The 21,714-nt window shown below is 24.6% G+C and overlaps 1 protein-coding gene across 1 annotated transcript; it reads right to left on the bottom strand.

Moving 5' to 3' along the window:
- Positions 1–4,546: 4,546 nt before the first annotated feature.
- Positions 4,547–17,672, bottom strand: LOC109791772 (beta-glucosidase 40). Its single transcript, XM_020351121.3, has 13 exons — positions 17,520–17,672; positions 15,106–15,172; positions 12,943–13,001; positions 12,419–12,494; positions 11,231–11,302; positions 10,743–10,830; positions 10,369–10,624; positions 9,776–9,891; positions 9,373–9,596; positions 9,223–9,254; positions 6,498–6,600; positions 5,790–5,898; positions 4,547–5,689 (listed from the first exon to the last, which is right to left on the bottom strand). Exons 1-13 carry the CDS (start codon positions 17,670–17,672, stop codon positions 5,515–5,517), a joined length of 1,530 nt encoding a protein of 509 aa, XP_020206710.1. The 3' UTR covers positions 4,547–5,514.
- Between the last annotated feature and the right edge of the window lie 4,042 nt (positions 17,673–21,714).

Raw genomic sequence — 21,714 nt, 5'->3', positions numbered from 1 at the left:
CAAACAGTAACGATTTCAGGAGACTTACGGTTAGAATGTTACTAACTGTTTATATTTGGATGTGTGGGACTTTAAGGCATACCGGAATAAGTCCCCAGTCCTAGCGCTAATGTTCCTATTGTAAGTCCGCTGTCATTGTTAGGGTCAACGTATCCGAGGTATTGTCCGTTTTGGCGGACGTTGGGCCGTCACGGTTTTGTCCTTGAAAAGGCGTCCGCTGTCATTGTTAGGGTCAACGTATCCGAGGTATTGTCCGCTTTGGCGGACGTTGGGCCGTCACGGTTTTGTCCTTGAAAAGGCGTCTCAGTGGATTAAGGAGGAAAAGTGTTTATAAACTACTCTTAGCCTCGACTCCTAAGCGATGTGGGACTTTTAGGCATACTGGAACAAACATTAATACTAAAATTAAAAAAAGTCCATGTCATTTTGAGTCTTTAAATTTGACAAAGTTATCATAAAAATCATTACATTCAAGATATTATACAATTTTGTACTCATTAGATTGCCACAATTTTAATTTTGAAAATATATTTTAATATGTTATGGAATAATAACATGTACATGATCTTAAGTTCGAAACTGAATCCTAATTTCAATGATAAAAATAAAATAGTATATTAAATAAAAGTTAATGAAATAGTTATTAATTTTTAATTATATTATATGTACAAAATATATACTAACTTTACCAAAGCTTAACTAACCATTTTCAGTGAAATCTTATTATAATTTTTATTATTCACAATTAAAGTATTTGTTCGTACTAAGAAATTATTAAAAAATAGTTTGGTAGAAATTCAAAGACTTGGGTAGAAAAGAGAAAAAAAGGGTTTTTCATCTTTCTCTTTCTCTATATCTTTGCTCATCCATTTATTCCGTAAGTGTTGGCTAGATTAACGTAATGCTAACAAGTCATGTGAGGTTGGTGATGTATCACTTAACCATTGCAAAGACCTCTTTTCATGGAATATGCCACTACCCTTTTTTGACCCTTTTTGTTTTTTCTACTCAATGTGACCTCTTGGAAAGTTTCTAAGAAACGTAAAGAGCCTAAACTCAAGTTTAATTTCCAATCTTTTAGTCAAACCAATTAAATAATTCCATAAATAAAATGATTCCGCTATTTAAACCAATTCAAGGAAAACCCAACCCGTTGACCTTATCATTTTCCTCTTGTGCATGTCTACGTATACTTTGAGTTCCAATTGACACATTACATATCCACACTCCCAACCAAATTGTTTCAAACCTTGCTCGCGCAATGATAGTGAGGATAGAACTTTGGGATTCATACAATTTATCAAAACTCTTTATTATTAGATTAACTCTAATCATAAATAAAAGAATAAAAAAAAGTCATATGACCTCCCTCAAACAAGTTGTTTAACTTCGTTCATACCGTTAGAAAAACTTTTAACACAAGAAAATTTTATAGTTAGATTCATTGCCTCTTATTATTAAATATTTATTTAAGATTTTGAGTCGATTGTCTGATTGACTATCAATTATGATATGATTAATGAGTGTTAACGGTTCACACACATGTCTTTTCATTAATATGATATTTGTCTATTTTGAACTTAAGTTTTTATAATTTTTGTTTTTGATTATTTCTCAAAAGATTTTATACTATTAATGACGGTCTATATTTTATAAATTTTATTTCTCATCATCTTCTAATGATATTAAACTTGGTTTGTATCCAACAATAAATACATTATAAATATGTATAGGCCATAGCTTGGTAATAAAGTAACTAGCCCTTGTGTGCCCTAGCTTGACATCCCCATTTCATGTCCCCATGCTTAAATCTTAGCTTGAACCTATATAATATTGAGTTACGATTTTTCTAATTTTCTCGGCACCAAGTTTCGTTTGTTTGTTGATTGATTGTGACATAACATTGTTGTATGGTTTGGCAAAAACATTTACCAAAGTAAACTAAATCATACCTAATGATTTTAATCACTTTGAAGTCCTTTTTCCTTTTCAAATCCGAGCTAAACCGGCACTTGTTTGTTCACCCTTTTTCCACTTGAAGTTTCACTTGGATTTTAGTCAAATGAAGGTACAATATTATTGAGCCAAATGGTTGGTGTGTCATTTCACGTTTCGTAAATTAAAGGAAAAAACGTAGACAAAAGCACGAGATTTGCTGCGTTTGAGAAACATGACATGCTTGTATCTTAAGGGAACCATAGGTTGTTTTCTGATCAATATTAGATGTAATAGAGTACAAATTAAAGTGCGTTAGTATAGCTAATTTATCACGTCATGAATGCATAACAAATGGAAAACCCTTATTAATTGTCCACTTTTAATTTTGACCCACTAATTTATTATTTATGATTCTTTGAGAAAAAATAAGTATTTCTCCTATTTGTTTTGTAGATTGACATTGACTTCCCTGTATTTTATTTTATGGTGACATAAGAGAAAGTATGGTTATAAATGAAATGGAGAAAAATCAGATGTCAAACATGATAGCCATTTTGTGTGATAAAAGTTGTTGAAATTTTCCATTTGGAGACACGGATTTTGAGTTTCAAACTTGATGAGATAAGGAGACTTTTTATGCTCCTGCGTTTTGAAAAGAAATTCCCTAATTAAATTGGTTAATAGAAAGAAGAAAAGAAACTTTCTTTCTTTGAAGTGAAAAAAATTCAGAATCAAATAGTTGTTACTTTTTGTAGAAAGTGAGATATTTCAATCCGTAAAATAAATAAGAGATAAAAAAACTCATGGTTATTTGTTAGTCAAAATTAATTTAAAATAGATAATTAATAAAATTTAACCTATGCAATATAGAAAATTTGAAGGAAAAATTATTGTAATCCCCTACACAAATAGGCTTCAATGAAAGAATAACGTAATTAATTAGGTGATGCTTATTTCAAAGTTTTTCATAGTATAAGAAAAACATAAGCAACCAAGTTATCTCGAAAAAGTTACCCGCAGAGGAATATTTTTAAATGTAAATAAAATTTAAAATATATATTGATTGTATAAAAATTGATAAAAATATTATTAATATTTTTATAATAATAGTGAAATTATATATTTTAAGACATAATTAACATAATAAGAAACGTGTTAATTATAACTAATGAAGATTTCAGCTTATGTATTGTATATATAATAATAAATTAAAAACACAAAATTTTAAAATTAATAGACAAATTATATAAATTATTTAAATATATGCACATAATCTTTATGTTTACCGTTTTTTTTCCCATCATATTATAGGTATATAAAGTATCAATTTGTTTTATCTATGACTAATTTGCATTGAGAAATATAAACAGTCTCATTGATTTGTTACCAATAGAATGTATCAAATTTAAAATATAAAATCAATTCAAATTAGGATTAAATATAGGTAATTATTATTGGATATTATATTGAATTAAAATTTTAATTCATACACATTATACGATATTTCATTTTAATCCTTAAATAAAACACTCTTACATTTTGATCCCTACTTAAAAAACATTTAAGAATTGGTTCTAGCATTTGTCAATATATTCGTATTATATTTTTTATTTAATAAAAAAAAACATAACTTTTTTTTCACCTGTCTATTTCTATAGAAACATTACATTTTATCATTATACATAACATTTTTTTTTATCAGTTTATACATGATTCTTTTACAATTTATATCCTATAAGAAAATTTTATTTGTTAGTTCTTATATTTGACACACCTTTTTCTTGCTTTGGACAGAAAAATAAAACATTTAAATACCATTATAAGTATAACTTTGATAAATAGTTATCAGTGTGTTGGCATTAAATTAAATTGGAGTGTTTCTTTCTTAATTTTGGACCAGGTGGGTATTAAGGTAAATCCATTTTGGGCCTAAACATGCATATTTAGAATTTTGGGTCTGATTGGTTGTGTGGATCAAGCATGTTTCAGCATTGTTGCATATAATTAGAGGATTTGGTTTGGCTTTTTGCTGCTATATAGACTAAAAATTGCTAATAATGAAGAGGCCACAGTTGCTCATGATGGATTTATACAAACTAGACATGTTTCTGTAGTAGAATGGTCGGTTTTCAAGAGAAAAATCAATTTGATTCAATTATTTTGATTTTCTTAATTTATTATTCAATTATTTTGGTTCAACTAAATTCACTATCATCCGATTCAATTTAAAACTGAATCGAATTTTAAGTTTATTTTTAGTTTTTTTTCCAGATAAAGTATTAAATAAATAGTGAGACATATATTAAACATAATTAAAATATCAAATTTCTCATCTATAAATTATTATATAGCCAATAAGAGTATAACTATTTAAATATAGACAATTGAAAACAAATTTATCCAACATTATAATGGGTATTTTAATTTGTAAATTTCACATGCTAATATTTATTATATATAAAATTTATAATGAATTATATATAAATAATATTATATTTGAATATATAAATTATGTTTGAATTTATATAAAATTATTTTGAAATTTGAGATAAATAATTTATATAATAACACAATATTATTAAGCAAATGAGGTTGATACAAATAGTTAAGATTTTGGACCAAACTTTCATCTTCCTTATGGTGGGATTCAAATCCCCTTGATGTCACTTTCCTACCTAAATTTGACCATGTGCCTCGGTTGGCAACCCTAGCATCCCATTAGCACCCTATTATCTAGTATTTTGAGTGTCTTCATTTTTCTACTATTTTATTTCACAAAAAAAATTATTTTTAATTATTGATAATTCATTTTAATTCTTGTTCATTAGGTCAACTCTTATAAAAATAAAGTGATACTTTTAGTTGCAACTCTATATCCTAAATAGGAATTAAAACCCTATTTCTTGATTAAGAAAGGAGCATAAGTGTCAAATTAGTTGAATTCACAATTTTTAATATTGTTAGCATTTATTATAGGTGTTTATTACATATACCTTTATTCAAATAGTTAATATTTAATTAAATAGTTTTTAAAGATAAATAAAAATTATGTGATAATTTAAAAAAACTATAAAAAAAATTAAAATGTAAAAATATGAGTGATATCATAAATTTATAAATAAAAATATACGCGTATAAATAAATTCGGTTTGGATTGGAGTAGATAAATTTTCAAAATCAAATCCAAAATCTGATCTAATTTTATTATTATTATTTAGTTTTTGGGGTTTTCAGTTTCAATTTTTGATTTTTTTTTTTTGATCAATTATTTTAATGGATTGATCGGTTTATTAACACCCTAAATGGAAACATGGGGGAATGATTTTTGGGTAATGGGCTAATACTTTTCTTTCAAATGTAAAGTATAAATAAATAGGGGAAATTGGAAAGACCCATTTGTAAGAGGTCCAATACGATCAATGACAAAAACAAAACTCTCATACGAGTTAACCCAATAGAAAGACTTTTGTTTCAATTTCTTTAGGCCCATTATTACAAAGAAGTCATCACAAACTCTAGGAATCAAAGATCATGTTACATTCCCCATTTCCTATTACATGTAAACCATGTTTGTCATCAAGTTGAATTCAAAAACTTCTTGAACCATTCAACAGAATGTTTTGGGTATCTCTTCAAGTTGTCTTTGTAATCAATGAAATATAGACCAAATCTTGAAGTGAATCCAGATTGCCATTCCCAATTGTCTAGTAGTGACCACACAAAGTAGCCTGTTACGTTGCATCCATCTTCACTGTGAGCAATCACATTAAAACTCTATTAGCTTGATAAATTATAGTAAATATTAACCTATGGTACTAAAATATATACAAAGAATAAAAGATGTTACGTACATAATGGATGCTCGTAAGTTAGTTAAATAATCATTGTGGTATTTAATTCTTTTCTCATCCTTCAAAGCATCTTTGATGGAGATAGATGGATCATTTGGATCATCCATACCTGTGTTAAGTGAGAAAGTGTGAGTATGTGATTGATTAAATAAAAGGGTATGATACATGATCAAATTCATTTTACATTATGGGATGTAGAAATTATGTATATATATACTATATTTCAAAGTAAATAAAATGGTATAAAAAAAACTTGATTCAACTGACAAATAGATGAACCAACCTAATGGTGATTCTAGCTAAGCGACATTTTAAATCAATCATGCATTCAAACTAGTCCAACCCAATTTTGTTTAATCAAGTAACCTTTATATTTCTTATCTTCACCCTTAGTTGTAAACGTGCTTATTTTTAGAAGTCAAACAAATTGTATAGTAGAAAAAGAAGTGGCAGCATAGAGGAAAATCTTATTATAGGACAAAGAAAGTATTTTTTTTACTTATTAATTTTTGTAGATCTATATAAAATAACTATCACAACACTTATTATAGGACAAAGAGAGTATAATAAAACCAATTATGCCTCGATGCATGCTTTTCTACATATATATTATATTACGTCTAAAATGTAATTTTTTTATAGTAGCTACAAATGCAACTTTTGAGGGTTAAGGTAAACTAAAATTTGCTCTATAGTTTTTATAATTACCATTTTCTGTGACAATGATCAGAGGATTTCCATACTTATGTTTGATATAATTCATTGTGTTTCTCATCCCGTGTGGTACTATATACAACCATATAGAATTTGCCTGCAAGTCATAATTCAAATTTCATTACCATGATTGATAAATATTAGAGTTTAAATTGTCTAATTATGTAATTTTGATGAAGATAAACAGTTGATTTTGATGAATTAAAAATAAACTACTTATGTAACTTTACTAAGTCACTACTAGAAAAATGTTATTTTCTTGCAAGAAAATATTAGTAGAAATTTTTTGTGATTTTTCCTGTAAAAAGTATTTGCAAAAATTTTTTGCGAAAAATAATTTACAAATATTCCTTACAAATTTTTATGAAAAATAATCTACAAGAAATTTTTGTAAATTTTGCTACAATTTTAATGATTATAGAAATTTTTTTCCATGGTAAAAATTTTATTTTGTTTCTTGCAGATTTTCTTGCAAAAAAAAAATAGCAAGTAATGTTTATTAAATGGTAGAAAAATTTTGCAGGTAACTTTTCTTGCAGATTTTTCTGCCAATTTTAATCCGCAGGAAAAATTAAAAAAATATTTAAATTTATAAGTTTAATATTTTAAAAAAACTTCAAGTCCCACATCGATTGAAAATAAAACAATTAAAGAGTATATAAGTTGGGACAACACTTAACTTACAAGTTGATTTGTATGGTTGAGTGTTAGGCTTATACTCTACAATCTTAGAATTTAAAAGATTATGTATCACATGTTGGAAGCGTGGAAACAAATGTTTCAGATGAATTCATTGTGAACATTTAAAAGTTGAAGAATTATTGATATAATTTATAGTAATATCTTAAATTTTTTTCGTAAAAAATATTCCTGCAGAATTTATTGCGAAAAAATTCACAGGAAACTTTCTTGCGAATTTTTTTTTTAAAGAAACTTTCCTGCAAATTTTTTTCGTAAGAAATTTCGCAGGAAAATTTCTTGCGAATTTTAAAATTCGCAAAAACATATTATCCACGAAGGTATTACCTGCAGATAAAATTTCGCAGAAAAATTTGTAGGAACATTTCCTGCGAATTTTTTTAAAAAATTTACAGGAAAAATCGCATGTAATAAGAAAAATTATAGTAGTAAGTCTACATAAGTTACAACGGTTTGATATTTATATTTTTCAAATAATTTGAAAGTATAAAGTGGATAATATCATCATAAGAAATGTTACATATAATAATGTATAAAAAATATTATTATAAATACAATATATATAAACATAAATCTATTTAATATATATTTACATAATAATTTTAATATTAATTTTGAATGAGATTCGACAATATGTATTATATGTTATTATAGTTTATACTTACACTTTTTAACAATATATTAACATAAATTGTATCTATAATGTAGGTAAAAGTAATTTTTAATGACAAATAATGTGTTCTTATTGAATATGTGTCATGCATGACAATTTTTTTTTTGTAGTGAATAAAGTGTTTGATATTTAATCCTTTTAAATAATTTGAAAGAAAATCGATCAATTGAATATCAAGATTTTAAGAATATGTCTCAATCTATTTTAAGTCAAATTTAGTAAATAAATAATACTTCTCAATTTTAAACTTGACATGTAAAAAGGAGACATCACAAAAAAAGTATTTTGTTTAAAGTATCTTTTATCTAAGCTAATTAATAAACTTCCTAACAAAGTACATTGCTATCTTTATTTCTTGACCTAGTTAAAATAATTTTTCTATTTGGAAATATGATCTTGTTAATATGCATTAAATTCATAGAGTTTATGTTCAAATTTTAAGATGTTACACCTCTCAAAAATATGCAATGAATCTCAAAAAATTGTTGCTGGAAATTATAAAATCATATACATTAATTCTTCTGTTTTTATTCTTTCATTTTTGTATAAATATTTTGAGAGTGAGTTTTAATTATGATTATATAAATTATAACATCTTAAAAGATTGCATTTTGTTTCCTGGGTAACAGGGATTGTGTGAAGGTTGAAAAAAGAGACTTATATTAAAGACTAAATTTTATTTTAATTGAAAGATGTCTATAAAAGAATACTTGAGAATTAAGGATATTTCTTTGTAACTCAAATCATCAACAAAGTGAAAAATTTTAACAATATATAAAAAGAATTTATCTCAAAACTTTTGTCTAAATTTTCAAACAATTGATCATGTTTTAATCGATTCTTTTGTGTAGTTTTGTTTTTATAGTGTTTGTGAAAAAAAAATAAAGTCTATATGATTAAAAAATATCAATATAAAACAATTCAATCTATCTTCTTATATTTTATAATTTTACTTTTTAATAAATAAAAAATACTTTTATACCAATACCAAGTATTGGCTACTCAAAGAGAATATCACATTTATGACTCATTCAATTCATATAAACCTAATACAAATAAAATAACATAAAATTGAAGACAAAACATAAACTTTTTATTTATAAGGTATGGAAGCGGTTAGAACACTATGCACAGAGTATTATATTGGAATTTTATTGTTGTCATTTAAATTATAATTTCTATTAATAAAAAAGAAAACATGAATCTTTGATATAACTTATTAGGGTTGTTGTTTTTGTTCTATTGTTGTTGCCTTCCTTCATTATTAATAGTAAAAGGTCATTTGTGAGTCAAATAACATCACATTAACTTAAAGCATAAAAATATATTCTCACTTATAAAGATTACCTTATCTCCTATAACATTGGTACCATTAAATGCTGAAAGGAGTAAAAACCACAAACAAAACAATCTTCAATTAGGTGCATTAATCAAACACTAGTTCAAATAACATATAAAATTAAAGGGATGGATTAATAAGCTTTAGTTTTAACTTACGAAGAGTAAAGGCACCAGAGTCTGCAATGTAGTCATTAAGTAAAACTCCAAGAATATTAGAAGTATTGTGCATTGCATAAAATGTAGTGTAGTGATTGATGCCCACAAAATCTAGTGAACCTTTAAGAAGACTAGCTTGAGATTTAGAAAATTTTGGTAGCCTTTTCCCAACTCTACTTCTCATGGAGGTTGGATAATCTCCAAAAACCAATGGGTCTAGAAACCTAAGAAGAATTCAACCACTTAGAGTTATATATGAAAGGCCTTAAGATCAAGTGTCAACAAAAGCAAAATCAAGAATATACCTTAAAAAATGTTATTTTGAAATATATTTTTTCTTCTAAAAGTTATTTAATCTACACTAAATAATATAAAAATGTATGAGGTTTTGCAAAATATTTACCAGCCCAATTGAAAATCTAAAGCTCGTTGAGTTGCTTGAATGTCTTCTTCTAAATTTGTTGCTGACTCAAACCAAATCACATCTAGAGATATCCCAATAGACCCACCTTGTATTTTCTATAGAAGAATATCATTAGTTAGTATTGTACATTAAATATGAAGAAAATACAAACATGAAAATTTACATTAATTTGCACATACCTAAAAGGATAATGTAATGTTTTGTTTTAAATTTTCTTAATTAGTTTTGTGAAGAAAACAATGAAAATAATAAAAATATAAATTTTAAAAATAAGAATAAAATTGAAAATAAGATTTAACATAAATATATTTGTAATTTTATAAATAAAAATATATTAAAAATAAATATTTTATTATTTCATGAATCTTCAAAATGTATTGATAGCCCAATTTGAAATTTTAAATTTTACAAATATTTTTTCTATTTGATAAATTTCATTCTTCTCGTTGCATTTTTAACAATGCCTCAATTATATTATAATTATAAAATCCAAATTAATTAAATTCATCACTCTCTTCATTTCATTCTCTAAATATTTATTATATTTGAGTTTTTTTTCTTTTTTACTTTACCTTGTATTTTTTCCTATAAGTATCTACTACTATTGCATGAGAATTAAGGACATTATGAGCCACGATGTAGGGTTCAGTAGCAGAGTTCCCATTCCTACATAACTGATGAAGTAGAATAGAGCATCTTCCAGGAGCCTCAAATCCAAGATCATATCCCATCATAGCAAATGTATGAGGTTCATTAAAAGTGATCCAATGTTTCACTCTATCTCCAAAATTTTTAAAGCATATTTCAGCATACGTTGCAAAGTCTTTTCTGTTGATACATATATATGAAAGAAAAAAAATCAAATATCACTTCTATGTATTACTATAATCATAATAACACTGTGAAGTTAAAGATAAGTTAATAATATGTAAATTAAACTTCATACATAATCATAGGACTAAGCCATCCCTTATACTTCTTTTCCAAGGCTTGGGGTAGGTCCCAGTGGTAGAGAGTCACATATGGTTCAATTCCTACAAATATGTATATATTATGGTTCATAACAATTAGACTCTCAAAAGGTGTACATGTATGTATACAAATAAATCCATATTTTCAATATAATAATGATATGCTCACTCCTACTAATATTGTATTCTGATATCAATTTTTCTTTATGTATTTTTTTTAAGGAGTGACAAAGATCTTTGGATCTTCAATTAATATATCAGTAATATGTTTAGTATAGATTATGAAAGAATCCTTTGACAGCATGTTTTGGACATATATAGGTAAAGTAAGCATAGATTATGCAAGAGTCATTTGACAACATGTTTTGGACATATACAGGTAAAGCACATATGTATGAATTAATACGTATTAACTTCTAAAAAAATATTATTAGTGATCATATATTAAAACAAAAAATATTACCTTTGGCTAATAAAGAATTGATGAGTTTGTTGTAATGATCTATTCCAGCTTGGTTAATTTCACCAGATCCATCTGACACATTAAAATCTATAATTAGAATGTTTCTTTATTATGTTTTTGTTTGAATTCAATGCTTAGAATAATCATAATTTCAAGGTTAATGACAAATATTAAACTTAAACAATTTAACATTGTATAATAGCAAAATAAAATATTTGCTTAAGTGTTAATTGAAGATGGAAATGGTAACATGATTGATAAAGGAATGAGAATGAGAAATGTTTTTCCTTGTTATAATTTTTCCATTTGATTCTTTCACTAGAGAAGTTTTTGTTGGCATTGATGGATGTATAGGAATGATTGTAGGCCAATTTTTACTTATGCATCTTGATGCATTGACTCATGACTTTGTATTTTGGGGAGTTAGCTAGTGGGTTGAGTACATATCTTTTTGGATTTAGGCGGTTTTACTTATGGAGATCCTTGTTTTACTTTGTGTAAAACTTTTGTATAATTTCTTTCTTTTATTTTATTAATATATGAGATGTTCTTTTAAAAAAAAACATGATTTTTTATTTCATGAATGATAGACTTAAAATATAAATAAATCTCAACTATATCTTAACTCAAATTTAATGAATGGTAAATATAAGTAAGTCGTAACTAATCACACATGCACACACTAAATATAGAGAGGAGAAATATTCTACTAGACTCAAATATAAATAAATTTTAATTTTTACCTTGTTCAATGACATCATCTCTAAAATATATTCCATTTTTATTTTTAATAACAAGTTCAATGAATAACAGTTTAGTAAAAAAAAATAAGTGAGATTATTAAAAATAAATGATGTTAACTAACATTTTAATAAACATATAACTTAGTTAATTTTGTTATATATATATATATATATATATATATATATATATATATATATATATATATATCCTACCTTGTATAAAGAAAATGATCACATTTGGTGTCCACATTTTTTGACAATTTTACATTTATAACTATCTTTTATAAATTACAAAAAAAAAAAAAAATTATTAATTTCATTCTATAATATCAGGCATTTATTGTTTTTCATTTTTTCACGAAGACAAAAAAAAAAAAAGTATTTTCTACGCTAGTAATGTATAACATAAATATTAAATAATTAGTATGCTTGTACTAAGTCTTACCCGGTAAAATTCGAGACCAAGAAATTGAAAACCTATATGCATCCATTCCCATGTCTTTCATGAGTTGTACATCTTCCTAATAACAAAACGATCCAAAATTTACAAGTAAAATATGTTAAACAAATATTAATTAAAAATATAGTTGAGATGCATGAATTCCTTTGATGTTGTTTTAGCTCCTTTATTGAGGGATCTAGAGTTTAGAATAGTGACTTCTACAATATAGTTATGTCTAGGGTCAATTATGACATTTAGTCTAACTAAATTGGTAAATTTATATGTTGATTCTTTTATAACATTAGATTTTCTTAAATATCAATATGGAAATAACAAGATACAAAATGTAAACTTAGTCATGTTTTTGTTTTTCTTATAAACATAGTATATGTAATATTTTAACAATCAATAATTAATTTAAGACTAGACTTAGTCATGTTTGAAGTGATTATGATTAAAATTATTTTTTAAAAAAAACTACATAATATTACATAGTAATTTAACCACCAACTAACTCATATTCTTACTTCATAACGATGATATTGATCCACTGCAACATCAGCATTGCTTCCATCCAGTATCTTTCCTGTAACAAATGCAAGAGAAATTTTAATAACAATATATAGGACACTTGTGCTTCCTACCTTTGAAATTAGTTGCATTTACAACTTTGTTACTATATCTTTCAAATTAAAATTAAATACTGATATTGTTTAAACATAAAAAATATATTTTATTATCTTATTGCACCATTTTCTTATTACTTTTTTATTCCTTTTCATAGGTTCACAAATTTTTATTCATATGATTTTTTTAATAAAAAAATATTTTATTAATTTGATCGTTATAACAATAAAATGATATGTACTTCTGGTCATTACTTCATCCTCAAGTCAAAAATTGAATTTCAATTTTTAGTTAAAAAAATATAAATGTTGGACTATTTATACTAACTAACTTTGGTGATTCAAGTGTTTTAAAACAGTATTAAAAATTAGTTCAGACCGATCGATTTAATCGAGAATCGACGGTCCAACAAGTTTGAGTCTCTTTTTTGATTGTTTGTATACTTGACTTAACTAGTTAGCTGGTCAAACCATCAAACCAATGAGTTATGGTTAGACTAGTTCATCAATTTTAAAACTTCTTTTTTTTTTTTTAGTAAAATATAGTAAAAATTATCATAATGTTAAATTAAAAGTTTTTAATGTATACATCAAATTTATAAAAAAAAATATATATATAAAAAATATTTGATACTTAGTTTCATTAATTCAAATTAACGTATAAAATATTTTTATGATTATTTATTGCTTTGCATCAAGTAATGGAGTATCAAATAGTTTTTAAATTTTTAATATGCATTAATAACTTTTAATTTAATGGTTAAATCATTAAAATTTGATATAAAATATGAGTTATTGAGTGAAATAAGTCTAGATAGACTTATTATTAGATTAAGTAGATCCCTCCTCATATATATATATATATATATATATATATATATATATATATGAGGAGAGATTCGTTTCTTCTATGAGTAAGTCTATCTAGACTTATTCCATTTAATAATTTATGTTCTACATCAAATTTCAACGATCTAATTGTTGAATTTAAAGTTCTTGATGCATAAATCAAGTATGCAAATTTTTTAAAAAAATTGAAAATCATTTGATACTTCATTTCATTAATTCAAATTGACAAATAATCATAAAATCATTTTATACATTAATTTAAATAATGAAACGAAGTATCAAATAGTGTTCAATTTTTTTTAAAATTTACATATTTGATCTATGCATTAAAAACTTTAAATTCAATAGTTGGATTGTTAAAATTTGATATAGATCATGAGTTATTGAATAGAGTAAGTCTAGATAGACTTATTATTAGAGTAAATGAATATCTCCTTCTCTTTATATATATATATATATATATATATATATATATATATATATATATATATATAATATATGAAGAGAGTTCAAACAATATTAGTATAACTTTTACTAAGTATTATATTGCTCAATAACTTTATATTAAATGTGAATTTTGTAAATCCAACCATTGAATCATAACTTCACATCACTTTATATTTTATTATATTTTGAAATGTATATATTACATTAATTTTGTTTTATAAGAATGAAGTATCAAATCATCTAGAATTAATATAAAATTTTGTATATATGATCTAAGAGTAAAGAACTTTCAATCTAACAGTTGATTATAAAATTCACATTTAATATAAAGTTATTGAGCGGTGTAATACCTATAGTAAAAGTTACACTTAAGGGTGTAATCAACATACCCTATTGTTATGTAATTAACTTAAACAATTCACATGGTATGTTTTTATTTTAAAATTATATATTAATCTATGTGATTTAATCCTTTTATGATTTTGTTGCGTGTCTGTATTTTATTGATTCTAATTTTTTTAAAACTTCTTTAATACATAATATGAATTTAATTAAAATTTATAAATAAGGTATATATATAACATGATTTTTTAAAAAATAAATTTAAAAGAGATTAATATATGTTCAGTGACCCACCAATTTAATCCTTAACTCACTAATCTAGGATTTTGATCGATTTAATAATTAATCTAATTTTTAAAATATCGATTTAAATATACATTAGAAAATTTGATATTTTTTACTCAGAGTCTTGTTATAATAACTTACCTGGTGTGTGAGAAAAAGTATCCCACACAGATGGCCCTCTTCCATCTTCTTTGACTGCCCCTTCATACTATTACAAAATCAAACAATATTATTAATTCAACCTAAATGTAAAAATATGTAAAATAATAATAATAATACTTTATGCAAATAATTATAACATTTTGATTTTAATTTCAAAACTTGAAACTCGCACTATACAAAAATAATACTATAAGTGTTTGACCTGACATCATTAATGCAAAACAAAATTTGGGATAGGGTTGTTTGTCCCCTAATTCTTCCTTTTTTCTTTTGGGCCCTTTTGTCCCCATTTCTTCCGGTTAAGTAATTGACTTAGGTTCATGATATATACACCTCCTTTTTTTTATAAGTACATCTCCTTTTAAAAAAATCATTAAAATTTTAAAATATTCTTAATTTTTTGTTTTAAATTTTTTAATTTTATATCCACAACATTTAATTTATTACTTTTTTTTTCACACATCTTTCCTCCTTTTTTCAATTTTTACATGCATCCCCTTATTTTTCCTTTACTTCACCTATTTTAGTAACATGTGAAAATTGAAAGAGAAAAAAAAAAGTGTGTAAATAAAAAGAAGAAAGTAGCAAATTAAAAGTTGAAAGTGTAAAATTAAATTCTTTTAAAAAAATTATAATATTTTATAAATTTTTTTTTAAAAAAGAAGTATACTTATAAAAAAAAAGAGGTGTATATATCATGAGCCATTGACTTAAGCTTACTAGCTCGGGCTTGGCCCGTTAAAGCTCAATCGTTAATGGACCCTTTTTTTGTCACAATTGGACTGAATTAAAAAAGAAACATGGGTTGAAATTTGGCTGAGATATACACCTCCTTTTTATATAAGTACACCTTCTTTATTTTTTTTAAAAAAATTATAAAACATTATAGTTTAATTTTTTTAATTTTTCTAATTTTACACCTCTAATCTTCAATTTTTTACTTTTTTCTTCTTCTTCATAATTTTTTTTTCTTTCAATTTTTACATGTTACCAAAATAGGTGGGGTGAAAGAAAGGTAAGGAGGTGCATGTAAAAATTGAAAAAAAAAAAAAAAGAAGATGTGTGAACAAAAATACTAAATTAAATGTTGTGGATGTAAAATTAAAAAATTAAAAATTAAAAGTTAAGAATATTTTAGAAATTTAATTATTTTTTCTAAAAAATGAGGTGTACTTATAAAAAAAAGGGGAGTGTATATATCATGAACCTTGAAATTTTCTTTATTGAATCATGAATATTCGTATTTATACTACGACTATACGTATGTTTGGACATAATTATTGACATCATGTTTTGTGGACAAAAACAACTTTAGACCTTATACATATTTCATTATCATTAAGCTGATAAAAGATGACTCAAAATTAATAAACTTTTAATATATCTTTTGTAATATTAATTCAGAAAAAAAATTCAAATATAATTCAAAGAAATAATTATAAAAGTATATAAATTTGTTATATATAATTATAAAAATTTACACCGTCAATATATTTTTAATTAAATTCTTACTTATATACACACATTTTTGTGTGTTTAAAAACTTACTTAATTAATGTAGTTTTTAATTGAATTTTATTTAAAAATAATTTTTCTCTAAAAGTCAAACTAAATGTAAACAAGTGATTCAAATTTAATTAGAAGTAAAAAATATTGGTATTAAAAATATAGTTATTTAAAATTTGGTAATGAGAGTTTTACCTCCCTTATTAATTCTGTCTAGCTAGAACCGAAGTGGAGTAGGTTAAAATAAAATGGAAAGAAAAGTATCTTAGTAATTAATAATAATAATAATAATAATAAATAGACTAAATTAAATTAATTAGATAAAATTAGGAATAAAAGAGTAATTTAACTTTATGTTTATATTAAAAATTTGATTCTTAATTTTGAATGAAAGAATTTGTATTCAAGTGTTTTAACAGTTTTTCTTAAAAAGAATTTTGTTTGGAGTAGTTATTACAACTCTGTCAAGTCATGTGTCTTATTCTAATCTCATAAAATGATCATTCATTTTTTTTTTTTATAACTTTTTAGTTTTTTTCAAATAGACTTATTTATTTTTTATTTTAATCCGATTTAATAATTAGTTCAAAAGAAATTTGTCTCAGCTATTTTAAATTATTCTCTTTCTTATCTTTATAAATACACTTATTTTTTTTCAATTGTTTGTCCCTTTCAATCGATCATTTTCTTCCATAAATTAAATTTTAATATTTTAAAATAAATCATTATGTCACAAAATAACTTATTTATCGTAAATTTAAAATATAATATACAAAATATTTATAATAAAATTTAATTATAGAAAATAAATATTTATCTTATAATTAAAATACTTAGAAGTAGAGTTAATGTGAATATTAAAGAGAAAGATACTAAAGTAAAGTAACCTGAAAAGCTGAAGCAGCAGTGCCAAAAACAAAACCCTTTGGAAAGCTATGCCTATTGATGAGTGACACTGAGATGCATATTTGAGTATGAAAAATCACATTCACAACCACTCTTATTGCTATTGCAATAATAATGCTTCTTCTCAACACCATGGTTTCTATTATGAGCCAACTAATTTATACTCATTCTTTCTTTATATACTAAATTAACTTGTCTCATATTGCTTTGCCGCCCTATATATTCCCTCTTAACTATTTCCCCAACATAACCCACCTTAGTGTCTTGTATAATATATTCACTATGTCATAAAAATATTACATCCCACAACAATAATCTCTTCTTGGAATGACCTTCTTATTCGTGCATTGTTTGCATCGATCCAATGCAATAAACTCGTAAATGCATTTTTGTGAAAGAAAAAACAAAAAGGCTATGTACTGTTTGTATAAAACAATTTTAGATTGTTATCAAATTATAAAACATCATGTATGACATGTTTATTGATTGGTCAATAGTGAATTTTTTTTTTACATTGACAATGCATAATGTAACACGAGGCTTGGAGGGTTCCATGAGTTTATTCTTGAAATAGTGAAGTTAGAGTAAGAGAAGCTGACTTTTTGCTCTTTATTTCTAAGATCTTCTTTCTTCTTGGTATAGTTGATTAGTGTCTAAGGAGGGTCTAGGGTGTAGGTGAAGTTTTTATGACTCAAGCTTGGATTCGTGCGAAGCATCTTCTTCCTTTTCTCCTTAACAAATTTTGATCCTCCAAAGAAGTAAGGGAAGTTTGCATTGTTCCTATGCTGCAATTGAAGTTGTTAAGTTGAGGTTGATGTTGGTTCAATTGTTAAGTTATTTAGTTATTTATAGTAGAAAGTTGTAAAGATGTATGTTACGTAAAATGGTAAAGTTGTGAACATGTGGTTAAGATACATGTCTAAATTGAGATACATAGATGCTAGAGGTGAATTAAGTTGTTTCCCTCTAGGGTCTATGTGCTTTTGGTATAATAGTAGTTAAACCATATCTTAGTTGAATGATTAATTGGGTAAAGTACGAAGTCAACGGTTAAAATCTTTGACCTAGTATCAGAGGATTGTGGTATTTAGAGGGTAGCCTATGGGCTAATCTCATAGGTGTCTTAGTTAAACTAGCTAATATCGTGATAAACTCATACTCAAATTGTTCTACCTTGATATAGTACTATATTTCCTTGTTTAAGTGACAAAACTTGAGAAATCAACTAAGTTTTCTATATTTGGCTCTCTGTGAGGCCTAATGTTGTACTATATCTGACTTAGTTGAGATGGATCTAACGCTTGGTTCGGTAGAGATAAGTCACTTAAATTGTTCATCTATGTTTTAAAAGATCTCCTTAGTTGACATATGTGACGATACATTAGTTGCTAATATTATACATTAAGATGTTAATTATAATAAAGTTGATAAATGTTGAATAAGTTATTAAGTGTGAGTTGTACTATTATTGATACATGTGTTTTGTTGCCTTTGTCATACTTTTGTATGATATTTTTACTGTAAGTTTACCCTTCGTTTTCTTGTGGTGGGACTATGATGATCATACTTGATATATAAGAAGGAAAAGATTAAGTGGTTAGCATGCGAGATGATAGCTATTTGATATAACTCTTTTGGTGGAGTCATATTTTGAAACCCTCAACTGACAGTGTAGAGCACATTTCATAGTTGTCTAGTTATGATGTATATAGTATATGTACTAGATTTTATATGTTGTGTATATTCCATATATTTTACTTTATGCATGTTTTTTATTTTATTTAATGTCGATTTTCTATAGTAAATGCAGTGATTTATCAGATAATTATGCATAACCATTATTTATATTTAGTAGTTGATTTTATTTTATATAAAATTACAAAGGAAGAAAAATATTTGTGAAAAATAGTATGCCAAAAAAAAAGAACTTACTGAAGACACGAAAAAAAAAACCAATTACATTTTTTTAGTGACAATTAAATTTGAAAGAATCCTTCTAAATCCATTTTTAATTAAACAGTTTTTTATACAAAATAATTTAATCTAATTTAAACATTCACGTAAATTGTGAAGTTGCTTAGTTTTTTTTAATTTAAAGTATAATTTATTCCTTCGTTATAAACTACATTATTTTTTATTTATTATTCTTATAATATTTATTTAACTGTTAACCCCTACTCATTTATTTATTCAACTAGTTTGAGTTTTGTTTATTATAACTATAACTATAACTATATATATATATATATATATATATATATATATATATATATATATATATATATATTCACAACCACGGATTTATTATTATTATTTTTATTTATCTATTACCACATATATCTTATATGAGAGAAAATTTTGTTCGAATCGTTAAGACCATTATGAGAAGTAAAGCTTATCTTCCGATACAACTGTATATTCAGAATTTAAATTTGATACCAACAATGTCAATCAGTTCATTTTTAATGACAAAGCATATAATTAATCTAATAGGTTAATTTTCTTAGTAATTTTTTCGTAATTTTTTTAAGGAATGAGTAATTATGTCATAGTTGTCTTAAGGTGTCATGACAACCAACATTGGTTAGCAGTGCTATCGATTGTATTTCTTAAACAAATTGTTTAGGAATTTTAATTTTAACTATAAATATAAAATAAATTATGTTAAAAGAAAATATAGTCTCATGGTTCTAAGTGAAAATTAGTCAACAATAAATACTTTATAATAATATTACAATTTCTAAAAAAAAACCACAAAAATTGTCATGACAAAAATCGAAGCTAAATTCAAAAACTTTATGGATGGTTACTAAACTTTATAAACCCTAAATATATTATACTTGGGGTGGGGTTACTATAAAGGCTCTTGTACTTCCAAAGTTAGTATTTTGTCCCATATGAAATTGATCCAAGAAAAAATTATATATAAATTCAGTATAAAACCGGTGCATTGGGTAAATCATAAATGATATTTTAAAAAAAATTATATGATTAAAATTTTAATCAAAATATACTAATTCAATAACAATTTATTATGTATATAATAAGTTTAGTAATTTTTATAATTATTATTTTAAAAATCATATTAAGATTTTTAAGTTTTAATGTTGGTTAAAATAAATATTCTATGTTAATCATGAACACCCAATATAAAATGTGTCTCTACTATGTTGAGTATCACACCTGTCATAACAGGAGTACAAAATTTGGTATAAACTTATTTTTGTCTATAACTTTGGAGGCATGTTTATCTATATTTTGCATCTCTCCATAGTAGTATTGTTATTGCTAAAGTCTAAAATACTACTTAATTCATCCTCTATTCTCTTCATCTTTCTCTTTATATATATAAAAACAATTGGCTCATGGTTTCAAATTATCTATTATCAGATCAAGTACATAAAATTGCATACAATTCTAAAACTATTTAGTAGTTCATCATATTATTTTATTTAATGTATAAAATGATATTCAAAATACATGCAAAATTTTATGTTAAATAACATGTCTAGAAAACACCAAATCAATTAAAATTTAATATGCATAATCATAAGTTAATATCATTAAATATATTAGTTATATTAATTAAATTTATATTTTATAAAAAATATTAAATATGACATTTTATTAATTTGATAACATGATGTCAACAAATCCTAACTCATAGTGAGTCAGTTGAAATTTAATATATAATATAAGTTATTAAATGATATAATTTTTCCAAAAACACTAAAGAGTAATTTGATTCCATGTGTGGGAGGATGTGGATGTACACATATGTGTATATTATAATACATGAGAGCGTATATCATGAGAATGACATTTTTAATATATATTTTTAAAAAAATATTATTTTTTAACAATATTTGATCACAATATAAATTATTTTTTATAAATTTAAAATATAAATTATATATTAAAAATAATTAGTTATTATAGATTTTAATTATAATATTTTATATTTAAAATGATTTTTTTTATAAAAAAATAATTTACTTATTATAAATCCATACCAAGATATTAAAACTACCGCAACACTAATAATAAATGTAAAAACTTAAAGAAGTTTTATGGATTCTAACAACTAAAATTTGTGATATAAATATTTTAAAGATTGTAAAAACATATTCAACCCTTTTTAAATAGTCACTCAAATATGATAATTGATGAGGAATA

The sequence above is a fragment of the Cajanus cajan genome, chromosome 11 (genome assembly GCF_000230855.2).
Source record: "Cajanus cajan strain Asha chromosome 11, NIPB_CcT2T_4, whole genome shotgun sequence".
Classification (NCBI taxonomy): domain Eukaryota; kingdom Viridiplantae; phylum Streptophyta; class Magnoliopsida; order Fabales; family Fabaceae; genus Cajanus; species Cajanus cajan.
Note: the sequence above shows the minus strand (reverse complement) of the source record. Positions and strands in the feature narration are given on the sequence as shown.

Bases quoted from the DNA above. Each gene is read 5' to 3' on its own strand.
- LOC109791772 (XM_020351121.3), bottom strand. From the start codon at position 17,672: ATGGTGTTGAGAAGAAGCATTATTATTGCAATAGCAATAAGAGTGGTT. The intron at 9,597-9,775 runs GTAAATATTTTG...AATTCTTCTTAG, and splicing joins TTAGATTTTCAATTGGGCTG to GTTTCTAGACCCATTGGTTT. The intron at 5,690-5,789 runs GTACGTAACATC...GATTGCTCACAG, and splicing joins AACTTACGAGCATCCATTAT to TGAAGATGGATGCAACGTAA.